The 26745-nt window shown below is 39.4% G+C and overlaps 1 protein-coding gene across 1 annotated transcript; it reads left to right on the forward strand.

The window, feature by feature from the left end:
- The first annotated feature begins 20134 nt into the window (after nucleotides 1–20134).
- LOC127556987 (mortality factor 4-like protein 1) lies at nucleotides 20135–22819 on the forward strand. Its single transcript, XM_051990489.1, has 2 exons — nucleotides 20135–20250; nucleotides 21202–22819. The coding sequence occupies exons 1-2, from the start codon at nucleotides 20135–20137 to the stop codon at nucleotides 22817–22819; spliced, it is 1734 nt and encodes a 577-aa protein (XP_051846449.1).
- The last annotated feature ends 3926 nt before the right edge of the window (nucleotides 22820–26745 follow it).

Genomic DNA, 26745 nt, shown 5'->3' on the forward strand with positions numbered 1-26745 from the left:
TCAGCATTTTTATAAATATGTTCCCCCATTTGTTTCAAAAGGTGATGATCCCATGTGTATAATTTTCTACTACCAACACATGCCATCAAAATGACTAATTCCAATGTCACTGCTGGATGGAAACAATGATGAGTTACTAAATTCAGTGCATGGGTTTTCAACTACAAATACCTGAAAACTCAGCCTGGCATTGTAAGCAACACACCACAATGTTAAATTGGCTTTACTATACACATAGATGTGCAATTATTCGCCCATTTTAACAATAAGCAATGCCCTGCATTATTATCTTTTGTTAGAATGGGGAAGACAGGCAATATAATTCAGATAGCCTGTGTCATTTTAAGGGGGAAAAATATATATCATATTATACTGAGGAGCTCAAACAGTCCTATAGAAGAATTAGAAGGAATAAGAGAGCAAGTAAGAAAAAGAAATGCAATCAGATGAGAAAAGATGCTCCTATTATTTGTTCAAAAATAACAGGCATTAAACATTTGAGCTATTGCAAGGATTTCATATCAGCTCCTCCCCCTTTTTGCAGGTAGACGGAATGGTTTCAGTTGGCCAAATTGTATTGCCTAAGATGGAAAATATTAGGCACTGAAACTTTTTTAGCAGTTGATTCTGGACCTCAATTTCCTCACCTCTAGAATGAGGAAAATAATACTTTTGTTACCAAAAATATGGAATTACTATGAAGGAAGTTCTTTGTAAGACTTAAAATATTATATGCATGTGAGCCTTCTGAAGTAGCTAAAAGCCACTGCAATTCAATGGTTTAACAACACTTTAAAAAGACCTATTATAGAGTTCACAAATGCTGATGAGGTCACAGATCCTTGAAATAGTAACATAAGCAATCAATAAGCATTTATTAAGTACCAACTATGTACTGCCCACGTGGGCACTAGAAATACAAAAAGAGGCAAATTTGAATCCATGATGCTAGTCTGTTTGGCTTTTTCTTGGTTCTGTTTCCCAGATTACTACTACTTGCAACAATGATAATATGTCTTCATTGAATTCACTGACATATTATTGAAAAAAAACAGGCAAAAAACCCCCAGAACTCTCCTGAATAAATGAATGAATGGGCACTTATTAGGCATTTATGTGCCAAGCACTGTGAATATATCAGCAAAGCAAGACAGTATCTGCCTTCAAAGAACTTATATGTTAATAGGAGAAACCAGTACACACAGAGGAAAATGGCAGCTTAGAGGTAGTGTTTGGGGCAGGGAAATGTGAAGGATCATGACTGACATATCAATAAATTGAAAGATATTTCTTTGATTTGATTATTTTTGTTTAGTAATAGAATTGTAGGAAAGGATTGGAAAGGGAAAGAGGGAGGGAATGAGAAGAAGAAAAAGTAGATTGTGGGCAGGTCCAGGAAATATAAGGTGAAAAGTCCAGGGTCCCCTGGGGAAAAGGGAGAGATCTGAGTGTGTCCAAAAAAAACCCTAAAGATGGCCAGATAATGATGATAGTGATGAGAATGATGAAGAACAAGAACAAGACTAAGAACGAGAAGATTATGCCATTGATAATTTAAGGGGAATGGACTTTATTAGTGTAGACCCTTGCTTCACCAATCCAGACTGCAGCATTTGAAAATCTCAGTCGGCAGTGTCCATAAATTGTTATAGTCAAAAAAATTCATTAGTCAGTGGTCAATTCTTCTGGTAAAGAGTTTCTCTGAAATTTGTTAGGCTGATGCAAAACTACAGACAAGCAGGATGGAATTAAACAGATGCTTAAAGCCTTTCCAACCTGGCAGGAAGTACCAAAGCTTTCACTTTATTGGGAAAATCACTTAATTAATTCAAATCAATTCAATTCAACAAGGGACCATTTATCAGGTGTTGACTCTATACAAAATTTTGTGCTGGATGCTAGGGTTGTGAAGGCAAAAATTAAATAGCCCCTGTATTCACTCAGGCAGCATGGTAGATTGTGTGTTACCGGACTCAGCAAATCCAATCTCAGACACTAATTGTGTTATCCCAGGCAGGTTATAACCACAGTTTTCCTCAGTTTCCTCAATAGTGAAATTGGAATAATGATAGTCTCTACTTCCAGGGTTGCTGTGAGGATGAAATGAGTTAATATTTGTAAATTACTTGCACAGTGCTTGGCACATAATTGGTGCTTAATAAATGCTTGTTTTCTTCCTTGAGGGACATATTTGTATCCTTTCCATATCTTGAGTCCCAAAACAAGAAATTCTCTATACCCTTCAGAGCTGGAAGGGCCCTTCTCTGATTAATGTGGAATGAGGAGAAAATATTTGGCTGATACCAAAGTTAAAGTTCCTCCTCCTCCTGCCCTAGATAGTTCCTTCTCAGTAAGAGTCAGCTACAATTTCAGAGTCTTCAATTTTTTAGAATTCCCCTTCTCAAGACAATTAATAATTTACAGATGATCCTTGGACACGGCTAAATTTTCTCAATCTATTGGATTCTGGTCTATTAAAAGTCCTTTAAATACTGATTGAAGGCATACTATGATTAAGATATGTTATCATCTAATAGGATGGTTTCAAACCCACACACTAGTTTTGAATTTGAAAGGGTATGAATAGAAATAGAAAATACTAATTATTAATTATAATTATTTATACTATATATTGCATACAATAATTAAAATATTTTATTTTCTTCCAGTTACATGTCAAGATAAAATTTTAATATTCATTTAAGTTTTTTTTAATTCCAAATTTTTTCTCTCCCTCATCTCCCTCCTTCCTAAGACAGTAAGCAATTTGATATGGGTTATAAGCATTCAGTCATGCAAAACATATATTACCATATTAGTCATGTTGTGAAAGACAGATCCAAAGAGGGAAAAAAAACACACACACACACAAAAAAAATTGCAGAAAGTGAAGAACTAGTATACTTCAATCTGCATTCAGACTCCATCATATGAACAGCTAATTCTAAAGAGAATTGCAAACTGTTAACAACCAGTGGAAGAATGTTTCAAAGCACTAATAATCTAGAAATGCAAATCAAAATTTTTTTAAGTTTTACGTCACTCAGCAAATTGACAGACATGACTAAAGCCAGAATAGTCAATGTCGAGGGGGTCACATATTGCATATAATGTCAGATATTTTACTTAGATGTATTGATTGGGTTTTGTTGGGGTCTTTTCCTCTTTTTTTTCCTTATTTCAAAAAACCAAAATCTGTTATAAAGGATGAGTCTCTGAGAGGAGTACGGGAGAGGGGGAAATCTAGAAATATACAAACAAAAGCCATTAATAAAAATCTATTTCAAATGAAAATGAAAGACAAAATGATAAAGATCAATCTTGTCCCTTTCCCCCCAAATGAGTACACTTCCCCAACTTTTCGTGGGGGCTGGGGGGGGTGAGCTTCATGGATGTGGAACTTTGCATAAAATGTCAGATTTTAACAATTAACTGATTTTTTTTTTCTGAAATTTTTTTTCCTTCTATTTTCTTTCCTTAGCCAAGCCAAAGCTTGGCACTGCAGTGGCTAGAGCGCCGCCCGGGTAAAAACCAGGAGAACCTGTGATCATATCCAGCCCCAGCCATTTACTACTGGCTGTGTGCCCCTACATGTGCGCCTCAGTTCCCTCATCTGTAAAATGGGGATAACAGCCCCTCCTTCCCAGGACTGCAAGGATCAAATACTTATAAAGCACTTAGCACGGTAACTGGCATACAGTGGGCTTTTAATAAATTCTTTTTCCTTTCCCCTTTCTCAAATCCATTTACCCAGCTAGGGTCACAACATCCAAGCACACCGGGATGCTAAGGGCTTCTCTGAGCATACCCAATCCTCAGAAGCACCCTGGGGGGGGCGGGGTTTGAGCATGCCCAGTTTCTTAGCCACGTGGATGGGAGAGCCTCTCTTGATTGGCTGTCTTTTTATCTCAGTTCTCAGAAGAGTCCCGGCTTCACCAGGCTAAACTGGAAAAGAGCCAATCAAAGGAGGCTCCACCTCCTATAGGGGAGGCGCTGGAGTGGGCGCCACGTTAGGACTGCGCATGCTCGGAGAAGCCGACCCATCTGCTAGGGAGACTTCCGGAAAAGCCTGGTGTAATGTGCACAGGTGGCAGTCGGGCCTCCTGCTTGTTCTCTGGCAGACGCCCTGTTCTCTCACCATCCTCCGGTGATCGGAGGGACGTTTCTGGCTGACAAAATGTCCTATAAGGAATATCTTTGTACACATATAACTCCTCCCTTCCCCTCCCCCCACTCCCCCAACCCCCGCAATCAATAACATCCTAAGGGCATAAAATCTAAGGGATCTAAGGACAAAATAAATAAATTAATTAACGTTTTTGTAACTTTAATACCAAGGGAACCATATTACTTTCTGATGCAGTCTGACTAATCCAAAACGGCACTAATAGTGAATTAAAATCATCATGTGTGTACATGTAAATCCATGGACAGCCAGGACAGTGCAGAGAGCCCCGGCTTCACCAGGCTAAACTGGAAAAGAGCCAATCAAAGGAGGCTCCACCTCCTATAGGGGCAGGTGCTGGAGTGGGCGCCACGTTAGGACTGCGCATGCTCGGAGAAGCCGACCCATCTGAGGCTAGGGAGACTTCCGAAAAGCCTGGTGTAATGTGCAAAGGTGGCAGTCGGGCCTCCTGCTTGTTCTCTGGCAGACGCCCTGTTCTCTCACCATCCTCCGGTGATCGAAGGGACGTTTTTGGCTGACAAAATGTCCTGTAAGGAATATTTTTGTACACATATAACTCCTCCCTTCCCCTCCCCCCACTCCCCCAACCCCCGCAATCAATAACATCCTAAGGGCATAAAATCTAAGGGATCTAAGGACAAAATAAATAAATTAATTAACGTTTTTGTAACTTTAATACCAAGGGAACCATATTACTTTCTGATGCAGTCTGACTAATCCAAAACGGCACTAATAGTGAATTAAAATCATCATGTGTGTACATGTAAATCCATGGACAGCCAGGACAGTGCAGAGAGCCCCGGCTTCACCAGGCTAAACTGGAAAAGAGCCAATCAAAGGAGGCTCCACCTCCTATAGGGGCAGGTGCTGGAGTGGGCGCCACGTTAGGACTGCGCATGCTCGGAGAAGCCGACCCATCTGAGGCTAGGGAGACTTCCGGAAAAGCCTGGTGTAATGTGCAAAGGTGGCAGTCGGGCCTCCTGCTTGTTCTCTGGCAGACGCCCTGTTCTCTCACCATCCTCCGGTGATCGAAGGGACGTTTTTGGCTGACAAAATGTCCTGTAAGGAATATTTTTGTACACATATAACTCCTCCCTTCCCCCCTCCCCACTCCCCCAACCCCCGCAATCAATAACATCCTAAGGGCATAAAATCTAAGGGATCTAAAGACAAAAAAAAAAAAAAAAAAATTAACGTTTTTGTAACTTTAATACCAAGGGAACCATGTTACTTTCTGATGCAGTCTGACTAATCCAAAATGGCACTAATAGTGAATTAAAATCATCATGTGTGTGCATGTAAATGCATGGACAGCCGGGACAGTGCAGAGAGCCCCGGACTCATCTTCCTGAGTTGGAATCGGTCTTCAGGTACTTCGTAGCTGTGTGAACCTGAGCAAGTCACTTCTCCCTGCTTGCCTCAAGATTCCTCCTCTGTAAGCCGAGCGGGAGAAGGAAATGGCAAAGCATTCCAGAACCTTCGGCAAGAGATTCCGACGCTGCCAGCTGAACAGTGAAAATGGGCATTCACCCAGACCCACGTGTCTGTGCTCGCACGTGTGGTGTTGTTCAGTAGAGTTCACCTATTAGTGAGCTCATCTAGAGTTTTCCTGGCAAAGGCACTGAGCGGTTTGCCCAATCCTTCTCCAGTTCATCTGACGGGGATGGAGTGAAATGACTCACCCGGGGTCACACAGTGATTGGGAGCAGCTTTGAATTCAGGATCAGGGGTTTTCTGCAGCCAAGTGCTCCATGCTACCAGTGCCCCTGTACCTCTGTGTATATAAACATAATTACGTGTGTGCATATGCACCTGGTGCTGTAACATTAATGGCATATTTGAGTACTGATGACGTGTTGTATGAAAGGGTACCAGACCCAAGATCTGGCCAGGCTTTGGAGAAAGCCTGACACTCACGCCCCCCTCTGCCTTTCCCAGAGGCTTAGGAGCAAAAGGCACACAGAATAAAGGCACAAAAGCAGAAATAAATGGAAGGTCCAGCCCGTCACAGCATTCCATGTGTTTTGCTTAGCCTTCTGCTGTTTCTAACCTCTTCCCTCCCTTCAGATGTTCACATCATCCTTCAGCACTGATCTTTTGTAAATCCTTCCATCTTCTCTGGTTTTGAACAAGTGGAAGGGGTGCTTTGTTTACAACCGATTTTTCTCCATTAACAATGAGGTACTTATAGAAGGATCAGAAGGAATTCAGAATAGAGATACATCAGAATAGAGGATCAAATAATGGAGGAACCCAGGAAGTCTTCTGAGGATTTTTGTTATATATGTTCTATTAAGCATTTTCTATGTATTTTTACATGCAGGAAATGCAATTTCATCCAGTTAAGTTATTATAAGAATCCACAGTAATTTTTCAGCACAGAGTGTAATTTTGTTGCAATATCTCTTTTGATATGAATTTAATTCATATTACCATTAATCATGCCTAACAATTTTAAAAATGACAGTGGAAAACATTTCATCTTTTTTAGAAAGCAAGGATTTGACATTAATTACTTTATTCCCCAAATGCTACCCAACATCCCTTACATTTTCCCATTTGTTTTTTGTATTTGCATTGTTGAACTCCTGGCAAGGCTAGTGGAGACAACAGCAAGTTTCCAGCGGTGACATGAAATATCACTCATGGTTAGAGTCTGGCAGGAAATTGCTGATAATTGTTATTATTAACTATATTGTTCTGAGAACTAAGCATTCTATGTTGAATATTACAGTAATTGCTCTAAGAAAACTGACAGAATTTTGACAATTTTAGTTTTTGTAACCTATAATTCTCACTGAATAGAAGAGATCTGTCAAATGAGACAACCGAGTATGCTGGAAGGACCATGTGAGCATATTAGATTGGGAAATTATGAGCCCTGGGTTCAATTATGACTCAGACCAGGGAGTCAAAGAATTCCTTAAAAGTAGGCTGAAGGAGGAGGAGCCAAGATGCCAGAGAGAAGCCAGGAAGTTGCTTGAGCTCACCCCAGTTTCCTTCATAAAGTTAAATCAAGTCACTAAATGGATTCCAGAGTAACGGAATCTACAGAAAGTCTAAGTGAAACAATTTTCCAGCTTAAAACACCATAGAAGGACTTTAGGAAAGGTCTGTCTCACACTGGTAAAATGGGAGCACAGCCCAGTGAAGATAGTGTCCAGGCAAGTCAACAGAGGGCTCTTAGCTCCAGCATAGATCAGCATCTGAGACCCCTTGGTCCTGAGTCAGCAGGCCAGCAGCACAGCAGGCCAGTCATGAGCGCCACTCCCATCCCCCCAACCCTCCCCCCTCCACCACCTTTCCTCCTGGCCAGGATGGAAGTCAAACTGCCAGCCCCAGATAACTGGCCTCAATTATATAAAATTGTGATCAAGAAATAGATATCTTCACTAAATTTTAATAGGCCTTCTACATTCAAAATCCAATAGTCTACATGCATATCTCTTCAAGATATGAGAAAACACTAATATTTTTGTATGACAAGATAAAATTTATCTTGTCCTAAAACTAGTATTGTTGAAATCTTTTAAATTATAATACATAAATCTTTAAAAAATATGTGAAATTATTATGATTCAATATCATAAAATATATCTTTGGTAAATGATCTTTCCGAGTTATATCTTTAATGTCAAACTGCATTATAAGGTATTTTCTAAAATTTACCATGGATATTTTTCACCAGCGTATATAAGACCAAGACTTCTTGGGGTACTCAGTCCCAGAGGAATTTTTATTGGACAACCATCCCCCAAAAGCTTTTATTTCCAATAGTTCTGACTATAAATACAATACTGAGTGATTCAATTAATTTGCCTCAACATTATTGGAGGCAACAGAGTGCAATGCATGAGCTGAAATAAGGAGATTTAGGTGTCAGTTGCAGTTCTGATAATTCTCATTTAATTGAGGCAAGTCAGCTAACTATATAAGCCTCAGTTTTCTCATCTGTAGAATGAAATAGTAGGGCAACCACCTTTTCATTCATTACCTATCCTGTTCAAATAGGTTATATGAAAGAAAGAAATTTATAAAACTTACACATACACACATACACACTTTTATGTCACAGGAACTCCCAACCTCCTTGAACTATCTATCAACAACTTCGCATTGTTGGAGAAAAAATGCTTGATATCCATAGGGGATTATTTAATTTAGAATGTGAACTCCTTGAGGACAGGGCTTGTGTTAGCCTTTCTATGCTTAGAATAGTACCCAGTACACAGTAACTATTTAATAAACCCTTAAGAGACAGAGTGCCAGATCTGAAGTCAGGAAGAGTTCATATCTGGTCTCAAATACTAAATATGTGATTCTGGACAAGTCACTTACTTTATCCTGTCTGCCTCAGTTTCCTCATCTGTAAAATGAGCTAGAGAAGGAAATGGCAAACTACTCTAGTATCTTTTCTAAGAAAAAAAACAAATGGAATCCAAACAACTGAACAAAATAAATGCTCGTTGGTGTTACATGATTTGACTTTTTCCCAGCATGTAGCATAGTGGTATATAAAACATAGAGGCCCCCAAAGCACTTCTTGAATTATGTAATAACAAAAAGGAAAGTATTTCAAAAAGCAGATACTTTTATGGAAATTCAAAGATATTGTTTTGTTAGGTGATCTGGAGCATGAACAAGATTAGAAAATTATACCCTCCTTGCAACTATGACTCCTGGAAATTTAATCCTTTCCTGTTACATCTATGACTAGAATTATCATGAATCCCATGGACATCTTTTCTGACATTTAAACAGATTAATTTTTTCTCTGAAAGTGTAATGATGAAAAGTTACCATTGTTGCCCCATCTTATAGGCTGACTTGCCTATTCCTAGGCCTAGCCCTAATGAAGATGCCTTCCAATAAAGTTTATAATTTCATAAAGACCAATTTCACTCTAAAACTGTATACATTTCACTATAATGAAAATTGGACTTTAGAATGAGTAAAAAGCTATTTATGAACATGAGTAATGTCAACAATATAAGCAAACACTATCTTTAGGGAAAGGGACTTTCAATTCATTAGAAACTATCAATGAAAGTCATCACTTTTGCTATAAACATGGTCAGTGTGTATCAAAATTGGGACTTGAACCTAGACCTTTCTAGCTTCAAAACCAGCATTGCATTTATCATGTCACACTGTCACTCAAGCAAAGCCCTTATATTTACAAAATTTTAGGGAAAAATACAATTTCCAAGAAAGTATTCATAGTTATATTGCAGTAAAAACTACAAAAGGAAATTCTGTATATAAACCTATAGTTGGACAATATCGGCATATCACTGCTTTTCCTCCAGGATGGCAAATTCTTAGAATTTAACAATTCAGCTAAGATTATTCTCAAGTCACTATAAAGGGGGTTTTGTGGAGGTTAATTTTGCCATCATTTGAGGTCTTCCTAGCTCCCAAACCACTATTCTATTTATCATGCTACACTGTTGTTCAAGCAAAGCCCTTAAATTTACAACTTTTTTTAGGAAAAAAACACAATTTCCAAATAAATATTCATAGTTATACGGTAGTAAAAGCTACAAAAGGAAAATGCTGAATATAAACCTATACTTGGACAATATCAGCATGATCACTACTTTTCTTCCAGGATGGCACTCTTAGAATTTTAACAATTCGACTAAGATTATTGTCAAGTCACCATAAAGGGGGTTTTGTTGTTACTAAGTTAACTGTGGGCTTAATTTTGCCATCATTTGAGGTTTTGAGCTCACTGACTATTTTCAGTATGTTTTTTTCTCTCTCTGTAATGTGCAGTTTGCTAGCATAGCTTTGAGAAGCAGTGATGGATTTGGAGTTAGCGGGCAGAATCCTAACTCTTGCTCTGCTATACATCAATGACCTTTCTTGGTCACACACACACACACACACACACACACACAGATCAATTTTTTTTTAACAGAATGTGAACTCATTGAAGGCAGGGGCTCTGTTTTTGCATCTGCAGTGCTTTGAACAATATAAACATTGTGTGTGGTATATGCTATACATGGCTTAAATGCTTATTAATTGGCTGCCTAACCTTATCTTGGTCAGGTCACTTAAACTGAGTCTGAAAATCTCAATTCCTTCATGTATAGTAAAAGGACATTAAAACATAGAATTTTGAGTATCTTCCTCAAAGATCACTCTTATCACCAAGCCCTTTGATCCACTAAGATAGCATTTTAAGACCAAAATTTGACATATTCAATCCTGTTTCATAGCATCTGCTAAAATATACAGCTGCTTGGTTCATTCATGTAGCATGGATAGGGATCAATAAAGAGAATACACTCAGCATGTATTCAAATGAATAAATACAAGGTAGTTTGAGAAGGGAGAAAGCATTAAGACCTGATAGGCTTAGGGAAAGATGTGTGGAACAGGTCATCCCAGAGCTGAGCCCAGAAGAGGAAGTTCTTTGGAGGTGGGAGAAAGGAAGAAGTTCATGCCAGACATGAATATTTTGTACAAATTCACAAAGATTAAAAAAAACTGGAATGACAAATTTGCATTATTATAATATCAGTAGAACATGTAATGCATGAAGTGAAGAAAAATTAGTCTTGTAGCCCAGATTGTGATAATACCCAAATGTAGAGAAGCACTGATGATTTTTGAGAAATAACAAAGACACACCTTGGCATCAGAAATATCCGACAGTCATATAAATAATAACTTAGAAAGGAGACTGATTAGAAGTAAATTGATCAATTGAAAGATTATCACAATAATCCAGGTAAGATGTGATGAGCTGCAGAAGTGAAGATAGGAATACATGAGACGTTCAGGTAGAATTTAAAAAACACACAATAAGCAGAGTTGGAGGAGAAGGGATATGAAGAAGAGACAAGACTGACTCAAGATGAGTGTATATTAGTAATAATTGATGGAAATAGGGAAATTTGGAAGAAATTCCTTTGGACGGATGAGGTTAACTATCATTGTGAGGGGAAAAAAAACCCCAAAACTATACTGTCCTCAATTTAGCATTTTGTTTATAAGGTCAACAGTTCTTTAACCAATATCTTCCCTCTCTTTAATAAAACAACATTTTTCTTTAAAGAAATAAAGAGTAAGCTGAGTTCATACTAACTTCTCTCTTGTCAGCCAAAGTATTATTGTGCTGAAGATTAGTGGCCTTTTGGGGAATTCCCTTGTCTAAGCCAAGTTTGTCCAACCAGGCAAAATGTTGATAGCTTCAGATTCCAGCCTATTACCAGAGTCTCCATGTCATATATATGAGGAAAGTGTAATTCATTTCTTTGTGATTGCTGAAATAAGGTGACTGACCCTCCCAGACTATAAAGCAGGCTGGAGGCCAAGTTAGTGAAAGCAAGGGAAGGATATGTGTTAGATGCTGGTGGGGAATTAAAAGTGCTCCAGAGCCTAGCTGGAAGGTGAAAAAATAATCAATGTAAAGGCTTTGGGAAGCTGAAGGCAGGAGGGGAGGGAGCATCACAGGCAGGAAAACATGGATGTTTTACCCTTTGATTCAACCTTTCATAACTGTGATAAAGCAAGGGTTGGTTCTTGCCCCATTCACTTGAATTGAATTCATGAGCAAGTCAAGACAGCACTCTAATGATGTTTTTGGTCCTCTTCTAGGACTAAGGAGGACTAATCCCACCACTACTACCTGCATCAACAACAATACCACCACCACCACCAATATCAACAAGAACATCAAATGTCAAACCCAAACTTTTACTGGATAAACTCAGAACAAATTTAACACTCTGGTTATCTCTTTACAACATATATATATATATATGTGTATATATATATATATATACACACACATATATATATATATATGTGTGTGTGTATGTGTGTGTATATATGTGTGTGTATATATATAATACTCAAATTCTTTCCTGGAGTATTTATTTTCTAATGTCTATTTCTTTGGTTTGGTTCCAGGATTCCACTCCACTACAAAGTCATGCAAATCTCCATCTAGTTTCCAGGGCCTTACTGATCCATAACTATTACCAATAAGTCCAATGATGATCATCATAAAAAAATTCAGATTGACGCCAGCGATGTTTTTTCAACAATTGTGTTTTGAATAATTTGTGTATTTCCAGAGAGAAAATTATATTTCTTTTCCAAAATTTTAGTAGGTTACAATTTATAGATATCTTCAAAATTACAATAAAACATGGTGGTATAATAAAACACACCACCTGACCAATCAAAATCATAGATCAACATTTAATAGTATCTAATCTGAATATTTTAAAAAGATTAATTTCTACTTTTCAAGCTTAGACATTAAATTCTGTTTCAATGTGAGGAGGCACTGATTGTCTTATTACTTACAGAAAATTTTAATGCTAAGGGGGAAAATGCTGATGAACATTTACTACTACTAATAGCAATAGTAAACCAGACAAGATAGGCAAAGATAATTTCACATTGCCCCACAGTGACCCACTAACACTCGTTCCCTTGTACCAGATGGAATATTCTCAGTGATAGGAGGGGAGCCGTCTGTTTTCCGTGGCTCATTCACTTCCCATATGGCAATGTCTTCAGGCTCCAACTACTTAGTGACTGGACCATGTTTGTTCTTTTCTACTCCACTTGTCTAAGAGAATTCCTCCTTCCTGAACCAAGTAGTATCAACTAAAATATGTTAATAAATCTCTTTAGATTTGAGTCCTAAAAATGATAGATCGTGATCCAAATCATTTTCTCACGGCCAAAAAACAAACAAACAAAATCTACTAAAAACCAAAGTTTTAGTCATAAGAGCTGGAGCTTGCTGTGCAGGACAATATTTGTTCATTCTCAAATTCCTTTTCATGAAACAGACTCCTCTCAATTGAGCTCGACACATTTGGAACCTGTGGAATGAAGGATTTAACTTTCTGCAAAAATGATGGATAATCTCTATAGAAAACTGACAGTGATAGACAGACATCTTCTTTGTAAAGAGGTGATATAAAGGAGTGCCATTTTGATAAACACTATGATAAATAAACCCCCATGAAGGTGGCAAGCTGACAGGTTCATATTAAAATGTCCTTGCTCCAGTGCCTTCCCTCTCTTCTCAAATATTTTATGTACTCAACCAAGAAATTATTTAGGTAAAAATTTATTTGGAAAAATTGTGATCTCTGAACCCACTTGAATATTTGCATAGTTGGAACCACCTATCAAAAATATTAATGATTTGTTTTAAAACTCTGATCCTGTTGCATACAAATATGTTACCTGGAAAGGAATATAAGTTGAGCTATAAATAACTCACATTTCTACAGTGTTTATGAAGCACTTTCCAAATAACTCTGTGAAGTATACAATGCAAATATTATCATTTTATAGACATGGAACTAAAACTCAGAGGGCAATGACATCCAAAGTCAAACAACCAGTACATATCAGTCCTGGAATTCAAATCCAGGTCTCCCTGCTTGCAAGAAACAAGAAGAATATTCTACACCTGTCTACACCTAGACAGAAAGGTTCGGAAGGAATTGTTAAGGAAAAAAAATGCTCCCTTTGTGACACATGTATCTCATTCCAATTCCCTTCATGTTCATAATGCCTAAAGATCTCGGGCAGATTGTTAGCACAACCCCACACAATTGAATTTGCAGGGGAGCTGTCATGGGAAAATGAAAATACAATTATGATATGCACATAGGGAAAAAAAAATCTCAGCTTAAGGTTCAAATCTTAGCAGATTTTGTGTACCAGAGTTGACGCTCCTACCTAAACAAGTACCCATTCTACATTATATGAAACAACTAAATATACTTTGAACCAAATGTCAGACACCCATCTGAGTTCTGTTTATAAAAAGCAAAAGCAATAATGATCCCATCCATAAAGGAGCTCCCATCAAAATGGGGGATAAACTGTAAATAATTAGGCAAATAAAAATACAGAGTAGATTGAAGTTAGCCTTAGAGGGCTAGCTCTAACTATTCTAAATGTCCTGGCGGGGGGTAGGGGGGGGAGGAACCTCAACTAAAGTGGTGACTGAGTAAGAACAGAGAGGAGGATATAAGGAAGAAATATTGCACAGGAAAAAATATTACAAGATTTCACAAGAAACTGAGTCCATGGGATGTGAAGAGAGAGGAATGGAGGATAACATAAAAGTTATACCAATAGGGAAGTCTTAAAGAGGCTTGGATTTGGAAGAACAACCAGAACTCTGTTTTGGATCTGTGGACTTTGAGATGACTCTGAGACCGCCAGTTTAAAGTGTCCAGTATTTGGAGATTAAATTAAGGCTGGATATATAGCTCTGGGAATCATAGAGAAGATAATCTAACCCCTAGCAGCCAAATGCAATTATCACTTAAGAGCTAATAGAAGAGAGAAAAAGACTATATAGGAAATACATCCACAATGAGTGTGTGTGAAGTGGATAAATATGTAGCAAAAGGGACTAATAAAAAACATTCGTATAGAACTATGGAGGGTTTTTCCCCCCTTTTAAAAACTTTTTAATGACATGCTTTCACAACATATTTTTGGGTGCACGTAATTATAGTTTTTAGTTTCACTTCACTATCGTTTCAATTGACATTTTTGTCATTATGAATTTTGTTTTAATTTTGCTTACTTCATTTTGCAACTGATTCATATAAATTTTGTGGGGTTTTTTCGATTTTTTATGTTTTTCCTAAGGCACAATACTATGACATTCATATAACATTTTGTCATCAATTTATTTCAAAGAAAGTGAAAGTTCAAGAGCTGTTTACCTAATAGCATTTCTGTAATAAAGATTATTAAAATTAAGAAATTGTCAATAAGAATAATTTTGCTGATAATTGTTAATAATTTGTGATTCTTTTTCATAACTATTTGTTCATATCCTTTTGGAAATGTACATTTCCTATATATCCATATATCCTGGATATCACACCTTATCAGAGATATTTGATATTTTTTCCAGATTGATAATTTCTCTTCTATTTTGACTTCAGAAATTTTGTTCGTGCATGCAAAAAGTTTTTTTTCATGTAATTAAAATTGCTTTTTGTAATTTCTATTTCTTGATTTTCTTCCTACTTATATTTGTGAAAGGTACTTCTATTTTTCTCTAGTTTGCTTTTTTTTTTTTTTTTAATGATTTGACTTTTTTTTTAGGCTACTTATCTGTTTGAAATCTGCTTCAAGTTTTTTTAGCAGCTCTCATGAAAAATGGGGTACTTCCCAAGAAATTTATGTACTTGGACTTATCTAATTATCTCTACTGATCTACGTTCCAAAAAGATAACAGATTTATTAGAGATGACCGATTTATAACATTTTGAGACCTGGAAATGCCATTCTTCCTTTATTTCTACTTTTTTCATATTTTCCCTTTTGTCTCTTCAAATGTATTTTAGTATTTATTTAGCTCTATAAATAGCTCTTTGACAGGTTAATTGGTATAGTACTAAATTTATAAATTTAGACAATAACATCATTTTATTATAATGGTATGGCATGATCCAACCATAAGCAATGAATAATCATCCAATTATTTGTCTTCCTATATAGAGTGTTTTATAATTCTATTTATATAAATATAGAATATGTCTTAGATGATTGATACCTAGATATTTTAGGCACCTTATATTTTTTAATGTGATTTCTTTCATTTGCTCTTTTTAAATTGCTGGTGTTTTTATGATTTACTTTATATACTGATAATTTACTTAATTATTTCCTGATCCTCTGAGGTTTCCTAAACACATCACCCTCAACTTACTTAGGGTATTGAATTGTTTCAGAGTTGAGATATTCCTCTTTATCCTGTTTTTGGTCATTCCCAAGGGACCATGTTTTAGCAGGTGATATGACACTTCTATATTCTGTATCATTTAAACATTTTAAAAGGTTTACATTGAGAGTTGCAGTTACCTACTAATGCTTGCTCCCCTTTTAAAAAGTGAAAGCCTATAGGGCACAGGGGAAAGAACATTGGACTGGAATCAGAATTTCATTCAATAGGTGTCTATTATCACATAACACGGCACTGTGCTTTAAGTGGGGAAACAAGGTCAAAGATGAAAACGTTTCTGATTTCAAGGACCTAGTCCTAATTCTGTAGCTCACGTGCCATTTAATACTGGATATGTCACTCAATAGCTCTCACCTTCAGTTTGTTTCCCTATTAAATAGATAAGAATGATCAAAATCTTTAAGGATCCAATCTGATATCTGTGAAAGCATGTTGTTCATTTTAATATTCTGAAGTGTAAGGAATGATTACATTGTAAGATGATATGAATCTGCAGCTATAAGTCAAACCAGTTTATGAGCTACCTCTGAAGGAACTTGGGATATTAGGCTTACAGAAGAGCAGCCTGAGGAGGCCTGAAGAACTGCCTTCAAATATTTTAAGGGATATTATAGGGAATAGCAATTAAACTTGTTGTTCTTGGCATTAGAGGGCAAAACTAGGATCAATGAATGAAAGTCAGATTGGCAGACTTTGAGTCAATGTAAAGAAAAATTTTATGAGTCATTGGAAGTCTTCAAGAACAATTGTGCAATTGTGCAATCATGGGAAATTTCTAAGAAACTTCACTTATGCACCTTCTATTTTTCCTGAAATCCACTGATTTTTCAGAATGAGTTTTTAATTCCTCTCTATTTCCTTCAATATGCCACCCATAAAATATTGGTTTTCTACTTGAAATTAGTAACTCCCAAGTCTGAGTAGCTTGGGAATACTGGCAATGAGAATAAATAGTTTTTGCTCTATGAAAAATGACTGGGGCTGAAGCAGTGTGAAATCAGGTTACACAGTTGGTAAAATTCTTGTGCTTAATAATCAAAATGATATTAAATCAAAGCCTTAAAGAAAGTGCCCTGAATCTGTAGGTTCTTTGAGATGGAGTTAGGTGAGCCTTAAAGGCTTTTGCAAAGAAAAGGTCAAGGCAGATTTAGGAGAGGCTATTTAAAGTAAAGCAATATTCCTGACATAAACAAACAAGAGCCACTTGTCATGTTCCTTTTCTTCAGCACAAACTTAATCTTATAACCTCAAGATTTCCCAAATACAGACTTTTCCTTTATTTTCCAGTTCTAACTCCCCATCATTACTCTCTGAAAATCTCTGATCTTACAAGAAATGACAATCTAATTTTCATTGTTGATAATGACATTGTAGAGATCTCATGGAAATAAGGTCTTGATATACATGAGATATGGGAAATTAACAAAATGAAAGTGTTGATTTCATCTTCTACTCCCATGGATTTAAAAGATTAAGGGTTTCCTCTGTGCCTAACAAATGATAACTTACTAAATGAAAGAGGGCAAATTGTTTAACATCCAGCCAAGCACATAAGTGGAATTTAACATTTGTCGGGTTGTATTTGCATGGTTGGGAAAGGCAGTTCGAAGAATGAGGAAAGAGCAAAACTAGCCTAATTCTTGGGGATGATGGGAGGTTAGAAGCAAGGAAAATTATTAAAAGTAAGCTTCAAGTCCTATCTTCCACTTCCTTCCTCTCACCACTTCCTTCTTCATTGCTTAGACTATTTAATTCAAAGCACACCCCAGGAACTGAGGAGATTTATAAAGGCCCCAGAGGAATGGTCTAAGTTGTTCTGTTTCTACAGTACCACCGGTGAGTCCAAAAGTAGCCTATAGCAATGCATGTCAATGAGTTTTCAGTTATTCTTTGGAAATGATCAGAAGATTGGCAATGAACTCGGAATACTATAATTTAGGAGTCCCTGGTGGAAAGGAGAATGGTATAGAATTTTAAGAAACTAAAAGAACTCTAAATAGCCAACAGACTCCATAGTATAACTCAAGGAGGCTTCTTGACTGCTTATAATTTACATTTCTTGGTGGACTTTTGAAGGTCAAATATGTCGAGAGGATTTTTTAAAATTTGACAAAAACCTACATGGCATGTTTTTAAAATATGTCATAACAAAGTAAAAATGACTTTAACCAACAGAGACAACAAAGTAATGTTTTTTGAATTTGGGAAAAGGGAGAGTCAAAATGCTTTCAGTAATTAAGGCAAAAGACAGTGTTATGTAGGTCCATCGTCTAATACATATTTTTACCCAGCTTTTGTACTATACATATATTAGTGATCATTTTTAGTTTCTAGACATAATGTGGCTCTCAAGATCAGGAAAAATGGGTTCAAATCCCACCTCTGACAGAATGGTTGTTATCCACATCAAGCTACTGTCTCAGTGCTCCAAGTAAATATTTAAGACTCAGTTTTAGGTAAACTGAATACTAGGAAATATTTCCATATTATGAAATAACAGTTCCAATCCCTCTCCCTCTCCTCTATGAAAGATATCTTTAAAATTAAGTTAAACAGATTAATAAATTAGTTTCAATTCCTTCCAGAAATCCAGGCAAAGGAATAGCAGAAGCATTGAATGAAAAGCTATAACTAGGATAGAACTTTACCCAGGATGATGAAAAGATTTGCAATCTTTTAGTACTGAAGAACCAACAGAACTTGATATATAGGCAAAGTTGTGCTGGAGTCAGCTGCAACAGATCCTTGAGAACTGAATGTAAAATTTTCAGTATGAACATTTATACCACAGAAATCAGCAAATATTACAAATCAGGACTTGGTTTATCTTATTGTCCAGATTTAAGAAAATGAAGGGAATATTAGTATTGTATGTAATGCATATTAAATTTAAAGTGCCCTAAATACACTTTCCCTTCTTCCCAAGCAGATTGTTAAAATATTTAGCAGCACCCACTACATATAGGTAGCAAGAATAATTGATTAAATATCATAGTTATCCTACTTCCCCTTCCAAATGATCCCCTTCTCTTAGATCCATTTGCTTACCTTGCCAACAATGACTTCATCAGCAACAGCTTCTGCTTATAGGGCTGTTGTCTAAGCTTTAAAAAGTTGATTTAAGAGTTTATTTCTTGCTCTTCTCATAGTTGTACTATCCCAGGTGCAAAAGATTCAATTAGAATTTTTGTCTTGGTGCTTACATTGAATATATAGGATCTACTCCCTCTTTCCCGCTCTCTAGTCTCATTTCCTCAAGACTCAAAGTGATCCTTTTAATAAGTGAAACAGAATTGGCTACACCATCCCCATGTTATTTGGAAAAAATTAGAACAGCAGCAAATTATGCTAAGAAATGCCCACCTAAAGCTGATTTATGTTACAGCGGACAGATTGGTGGTATGGGCGCTACCGACAGCAAGGAATGCTTCAAAGCAATGGGTGATCCTCATCTTGTTCCTTTTTGTTTCCTGGCCACCACCCTTATCCTTTCTGCTTTTTTCCTGAGCCCTTAGTTCAAATCTTTCACAGATGCAAACTGCACTCTTCTTTGTCCAAAATAAGCATTCCATGGGGAGCAAAGAGTCATGACTGCAAAGCTCTTCTAACAAGAGTGATGAATATGGAAATCTAAATTCAGATCCCAGCAAACAAGACAATAGACTTTCAAATAAACGAGACGATCCCCTAGTCCCGGCTGTTCACTTTACACAAGTGGAAACTGAGAGCCAGAGATAAGAGCACGTGACTTCCAAGGTCACTCAGAGTGACCAAGGAAATACTCCAAATCCAGTGTTTTCTGTTGCAATAAGAGATTGCCTCCGACACTAGCTGTATTACCATATAAATCTCGGAACCTCGAGCTTCCTCAACTTTTTATCTTTTTCTTTAAAATAATTTATCTTTTTCTTTAAAATAATTTAAAATAATTACATATTATATATACACATATATGCACAAATATATACACATCTTGGTGCACATGTGTGTATTCTATTGCAATAAGAAGCTGCCTCTGACACTAGCTGTAACTCTGGGTCATTAGCCTATAAATCTATGAACGATTTCCTTTAAGATCTTTTTTTAAAATATGTATATCTTTACATATACACTGATATGTACATATATATGTATGTATATATATGTTTATATTCGTGTCTGTATAGGTTTAGATGATGATGACCCCGCCGATGGGGATGAGGGTTACTCGAGTTCATGAGGCCGCAGGCTGGAAGTGGTGTGTGGGAGATGATCCACCGTGCCAAAATACAAAATATGCACCTGTCGCCTCAGAAGTGGCCCCTCAGTAAAACTTTACTGTGTTGCCGCCTTCAAAAAATGAAGCTCCCATTTTTTCATATCAAAAATATTCACCCGCAAAACTCAAAGCTGAAGTAGAGGGATGGCGCTTGTGCAATAGGTGAGGAGTGGGGAGAGGGGGTGACAAGATGAAGAGTGCCCCCTAAGCCTCAACCACTAGTTGGATGTAACCTAGAATGCCAGGGTGAAGGATGGGAGGTGGGAGAAGGTGGGGGCGTGGGTCTTGAGAAGCTGCACAGGTATACCACTGTGGGGGAGGGGTAAGAGGTGGCTGTATCAGTGATGCTGGATCAACCTATGCTAAAATCTCAGCAAGTCCCGTAATGAATCTTGCAAACATGTATTAAAACACCTAAGGCTTGCCCGGTAGGGACTGGGGGGGATGGGGGTGGGGTGGGTCTCTGCTTTGTATTGCCAGTGCTTAATATGTGCTTGTTGATTTAATGAAAACTACAGCCCCATCCCACAAAGAGCTTATTAAAATATGTTATCATATTATATTATTACAATATAACTATTATAAGAGGAATAATATAATAGGAAGTAATTTGACATCTGGGACCATCTGGTCTCCTATTTCATTTGTAATTTGAGGTGAACCTTAAAGAGTGGGGCATTGCAAAAAATGAGAAACGAGGGAAGAGAGCATAAACTAGTTTCTCTCGGGGTTATTGAGGGCAGAGCAGGAGTCACGTTGCAAGCCTCCGAGCTTCCATCTCCAATGAGATCGACTAAAAAAAGTGCCCAACTGAGCTTGGAGCTCAGTGAAGGGGTTGGGCTAAGGCTGCGGTGGGGCGCCTACGCATCCTTGCTGCTTTGCCATTGGCTGAAAGGACGGGGCGGAGTGTTGGGGGGGTGGAGCTAGACAGTCACTCGCGTTATAAGCCTTGGGGCAGTTAGCAGAGCCTCGTGCTCTGCTGAACCTCGTGTGCTGTAGGCGATTGTTCCAGACCTCCTCCAGGTACCGGGTCGAGCCAGTGAAGCGAAGGCGGGTGATAGCAGTTTGGATCCAGATCGGGAAAGCTGTTCCAGACCCAGAGAAGCAAGGCGCTGCTGTAGCTGTGATCCTGCCCCTAACCCTGACCCTGAGCCTGACCGTGATCGTGCTCCGAGGTTGCTGTTGGTGTGCCGAGCTCTGCTCCTTGCTTGCCCCGATGTCTCCCAAAGCCTCTCGGAAACCCCAGGCAGGTGGCCCCGAGGTCCCATCTCAAGAGGCCCAGGCCCTGGTGGGGAGCTCCGAGATTGAGATCCAGCCCCAGCCCCAGCCCCAGCCCCAGCCCCAGCCCCAGGCAGGTGGCCCCGAGAGTCCAGCCCCGCTCCAGTCCCAGGCTAGCACCTTGGAGGGCCTGGCCCCGACTCAGCCCCAGGGGGAAGGAACCTCCGAGGTGGAGCCCCAGCCCGGGCTCTCTTCCGAGTCCCAGTCCCAGCCCAAGCAGGAGCCGTCCTCCGGCTTCCAGCTCCAGGCGAGGCTCCTCGAAGACCCATTCGAGACCCAAGCCGGCCCCTCGGAGGCTGCCCAGCTCGAGGCCGGAGCCCTGGCGGCCCAGACCCTGGGGCAGCTGGAGGCAGAAGCGGGCGCCCCGAAGCCTCCATTCCGCGTGGGCGACCAGGTGCTGTCACTGCACGGCTCGCTGCTCTATGAGGCCAAGTGCGTGCGCGTGGCAGAGGCAGCTTGCGGGGCGGCGACCGAAGCCGAGGCCGGCTCCCTCACCTACCTGATCCACTACACGGGCTGGAACAAGAACTGGGACGAGTGGGTACCCGCGAGCCGTGTCTTCGAGTACTCGGAGACCAACGTGCGGCGGCAGCGCGAGCTGCTGGTGGCGCACCAGGCCCAGCTGCCACCCGGCAAGAAGGGGCGCGGGGGCCTCCGTGCCAGGAAGACCCCGGGTCTGCAGCAGCGGGGCCCCGCGCCCGAGGCCTTGGGCGCTGGCGAGGGCGCCGGCCCCAGCCAGCTGTCCGCGGCCACCCCGGCCACCCGCCGCAAGCGCGCCCGCGCCGAGGCGGCCGCTGCCGAGAGCCGTGCTGCTGCTGGCGTGAGACCCGACGTGAAGGTGGAGATCCCCGAGGAGCTGAAGCCGTGGCTAGTGGACGACTGGGAGCTGGTGACCAAGCACAATCAGCTCTTCTCCCTGCCGGCGCGCAAGAACGTGGACGCCATCCTGGAGGACTACGCGCGCTCTAGGACGGTCCCGGGCACGGCGGAAGAGAAGGCGTTCGCAGTCGTGGAGGTGGTGGCCGGCATCAAGGAGTACTTCAACGTGATGCTGGGCACGCAGCTGCTGTACAAGTTCGAGCGGCCGCAGTACGCGCAGATGCTGGCCCAGCATCCCGACGCCAGCATGTCGCAGATCTACGGCGCGCCGCACCTGCTGCGCCTCTTCGTGCGCATCGGGGCCATGCTGGCCTACACGCCCCTGGACGACCACAGCCTGGCACTGCTGCTCGGCCACCTGCACGACTTTGTTGGCTACCTGGCCGAGAACTGCGGGACCCTCTTCAGCGTGGGGGACTACGGGGAGGCGCCCCCCGAGTACCCGGAGAGGGCCGAGTGAGGGCGCCGCGGGCAGGGGCGATTGGGGGCGCAATAAAGGCTGGCTGATTGGGACTCACCCGTTCGTATTATGTGGGGCTTGGGACGCAAGATTCGGGGAGACAGCGGGGGCGGGGGAGCCCGGCTGTGCGGCGGCCTTGGGTTTCAGATTGGGTGCGGAAGAAAGCCGCCTCTGGACCGGGACCACCGCGGTGGTCGCGCCCTCTCCCTGTTCTCGGAGGGCTAGAAAATGACGACTTGTGTTTGTAGTTGCTCCCTTTTGATTGTAAAGCTCCTCACAAGATAGGAGTTGACTATCTGCAGCTATTGACTATCCTTGACTAGCTGCAGCGTTCTTGGAAAGTTGCTAATTTTAGCATCTGTTTTTTGTAAGTCTTGAAATAAATCTTTTTTCATTGAAAATGGTCACACGTAATACTGGTTGTCTGATTTATTTAAAAGTACGACTTTTATTTAAAAGCAATAACCTTTGTCACGGAAATATTCAAAAGAAATAGACGTGCACGTGTATTGTTAATCTTATTAAGTTATAAACGGAGACGGGCCTTGTTCCCCACTTCCTGCAGAAAGTACCCACTGTTCGGGCCAAGCGCCATCTCCTGCCTTGTTTGGTGGTTTCAGTACAAACAAGGACAATCGAGGGAAATAACTAAGGAAATATTACCCACCGTTGCAGCCAAGCGCCATCTCCGCTTTGTTTGGTGGTTCAGTACAAACTGGGACAATCTAGGGAAATAACAAAATTACCCACGGCTCCGGCCAAGCGTGAATCCCTTAGCACAGCCTAATACTATATAATATATAATATATATATATATATATATATATATACACACACATATGTATGTATGTATATATATATAATACAAATAGTATAATCGAGTCAGAGGTTCATAGGCTGCAGAAATGATAACATCTTAAAGAGCAGTAGTTCTCATGTCTAATGAAGACCAAAGACCTGATATGTTTCTAAGTGAGTCTAAACTCTTTTCTCGCAATCAAATACTTAAAATAGTTGTTTTTTTAAAAGCCATTTTGACTATTTCAGTCATGATTGGTTACAACTAGTAGGATCCTCTACCCAACTATTTAAAAAGTGTGTCCTATTTGTTTCTGGGATCCTATGTTAAAAATTCCGTGTATTTGGTCGTTAAGAGCATAGTAGGTTTTTGATAAACTTTTTAAAAAATAGTGTTAACATCTTTGTGTTAAGTTTAGACTTTCACGATAAAGGAGACAGCAGCTTTGTGCTGAATCCCTGTAGGACTGCCAAGTCATAACTCACTTGTTGGAAAGATGAAGGAAGGTCATCTTAATGAGAGAATTACGTTAGAATAATTTTGTACTCATAAGTGGATATAATTAAGAAAAGCTGTTAGATTAAAGAAGTTGATTTCTGATACTTGTGCCAATTAATTGGCAAATTGTGAATGGAACAGCATATGTGTACATTTCATAATTAAAAGTATAGGTTGTCATAGACAAGTATCACAGGATGTGGCTAGATCACTACCTCTTGGGTATGTATCTAAAGTCCGTTAATATTCAGGTACAGATTGGTCCTTTCTAATTGATATTCTGAAGTAGCCCAAAGCATATCTTTTGCCATCATGAGGTTTTTTTTTTTTTAATATATACACACACAAACACAGAATGTGCATCTTGCAATAAGGGCTGTTCAGCAAATATTGTTGGGTGGTGACTTGAACTTGTATCCATGAATTTCTGGTAATTTCTGTGCCCACTGGCAACAATATCACCTTATTTTCTGGGATAGGAAGGGATCTGGCAAATAAGAGAAAAGACAATTCTCTGTTGTGGGGTGCTTCCATATGAATTACCATGAAGCCTGCCCGTAAAACTCTCTACCTTACAGAATAAGCTACATTCTTGAAGTTTAAGTTTTTTAAAAGAATCTCAAGAGCCTAACTCTTGAGAAATTGTGCAATCCCTTTTTCATGTTCCCAAAAAGCAGTAGATGTGTACTTTCTTTGGTATGGGGATCTTCTAAGAGAGGAAATGTCCTCCACCAACAAGATTAGTCCTGTTGCTGCACTGAGCAGACTGAGGCAAGGGATAAGTCACTGGCATTGGGTATCATAGCCACTGTGTCACACCCATTTCTTGGTTCTCCAACCATTATGTGTTGCTGTCAGTTTATGTGCTTTTTAATTGCATTTTTGTATTCTTTTAAAAATCATTGGAAATCTAGAAACCTTTGTCTTATGGATGTCACCGCTTCAATCTGTGCCCTAGTTTTTTTGTTATTTTCCATTTTTTCCCAGCATGGTAAAATGAAAAATAATAAAAAAAATTCTAGATTTACTTGCCAAGGGTGTGGTGAGATAAATAAGGGGCCAAATGGTTTTTGTTTTCATTTTCCTGGTGGGATCTCCTGCAAGCAGACACATAGCCAGTCCAATTTTTATTCTAACACTCACCGCACCTTCAACTTTTGGAAGAGGAAAAAGGAGGCATGATGGAGAGAACCTATTCATGTTCATTTTCCCCAGCTACAAAATAGGGGTCATAATAGCCCCTCCATTCCAGGATTTTTGTTAAAATCAAATGTAATGATGTTAGAGGCACAGCACCAGGCTCACCTGAAACACTACACAAATGATATAATAATAACAATGATTATTATTATTAACAATTATTTCAACAGCTGGTTCTTCTGGTGGTTGGAAGAGTGGTAGGGAGAATATCGATCATAAAAAGGACAATTGTTTTCCCAGTGAACACCAGCTTTTTATTAGCTTTTTGGGGCAGCTAAGTGATGAAGTGGCTGGAGCAGGTGGTTCTGAGTCAGACTCATTTTCCTGAATTCAAATGTGGCCCCAGACACTTCCTTCCTAGCTGTGTAACCCTGGGCCAGTCACTTAACTGTTTGCCTCAGTTCCTCATCTATAAAATTATCTGGAGACAAAAATCACAAACCTCTCCTGGAGAAAGAAATGACAAATTACTCCTGGAGAAAGAAATAGCAAACTACTCCTGTATCTTTGCCAAGAAAGCCCCAAAGGGGCTCACAAAAAGTCCTAGAGATCTGAAAAATGAGTGAGCAGCAACAAACAACAATAATAGAGAGAAATAATCAACATTTATTAAACACTACTATGAGCCAGGTGCTATGCTAAGCATCAGGCAGACTGATGGATTTTGCACATATACAGAATTCATACCAACTACTGTGGTAATTACTACCAATGGTTAAATGACATCTTTTTCATTTTTTTCTCACTGAGAATTTTATTTTCAATTTTTTGGAAATAAGCAATTATGCTTCATTTATTTCTTAGCACCGTAATTTTATTTTATAGGTAAAGTTGCCAGCTTGAGAAAGATATTATATATTACATTATAACATGAACAATAAATTAATAATATTATGTTATATATATTTTTTCCCTCTTAGTAGACGTTGAGATGGCGAGACTGGCATTGGTCCTTTAGCTCTCTTTCTCACATAAATCCATATTGAATGTATTTTCTAAAGATAGGCTGTGCTTGTGTTGCTGTGTTGCTCAGAACAGGGTCTGTCCTTTGTACATCTAGAGAATACAATCCTGTTAGCACCAGCTCTGCTGGTTGTGTTTGGTGTTGGGCAGCCAGAAGCAACCTTGGATTTGGGAGATTACTTAATGGAGTAGCTGAGGATTATAAAAATAGCAATTTAACCTTGCTGTTGATCAGTCTTATTATGAGGAAGGTGGTGCAGTAGATAGAATGCTAGCCTGGAGCTGGGAAGAGCTGAGAGTTTGGCCCTGTAAGACTCTTTCTGTGGCTCAATTTTTGATGTAAATAATGACTCAGATATTTGATGTGTGATGCATATTGACTGTATAATACATGACATTTTCATATAATATGGGTCATACTGACTTACATAAGACATTAACATACTGTATGTGCATGAGTTTAGAT

Source organism: Antechinus flavipes, chromosome 3, assembly GCF_016432865.1.
Source record: "Antechinus flavipes isolate AdamAnt ecotype Samford, QLD, Australia chromosome 3, AdamAnt_v2, whole genome shotgun sequence".
Classification (NCBI taxonomy): Eukaryota; Metazoa; Chordata; class Mammalia; order Dasyuromorphia; family Dasyuridae; genus Antechinus; species Antechinus flavipes.

What these genes read in the sequence shown, in the direction of transcription:
- LOC127556987 (XM_051990489.1), top strand. Translation starts at nt 20,135, where the DNA reads ATGGGGATGAGGGTTACTCGAGTTCATGAGGCCGCAGGCTGGAAGTGG. An exon ending in GCCTCAGAAGTGGCCCCTCA is followed by an intron (nt 20,251 to 21,201) that starts GTAAAACTTTAC and finishes CGTGTGCTGTAG; the next exon opens with GCGATTGTTCCAGACCTCCT.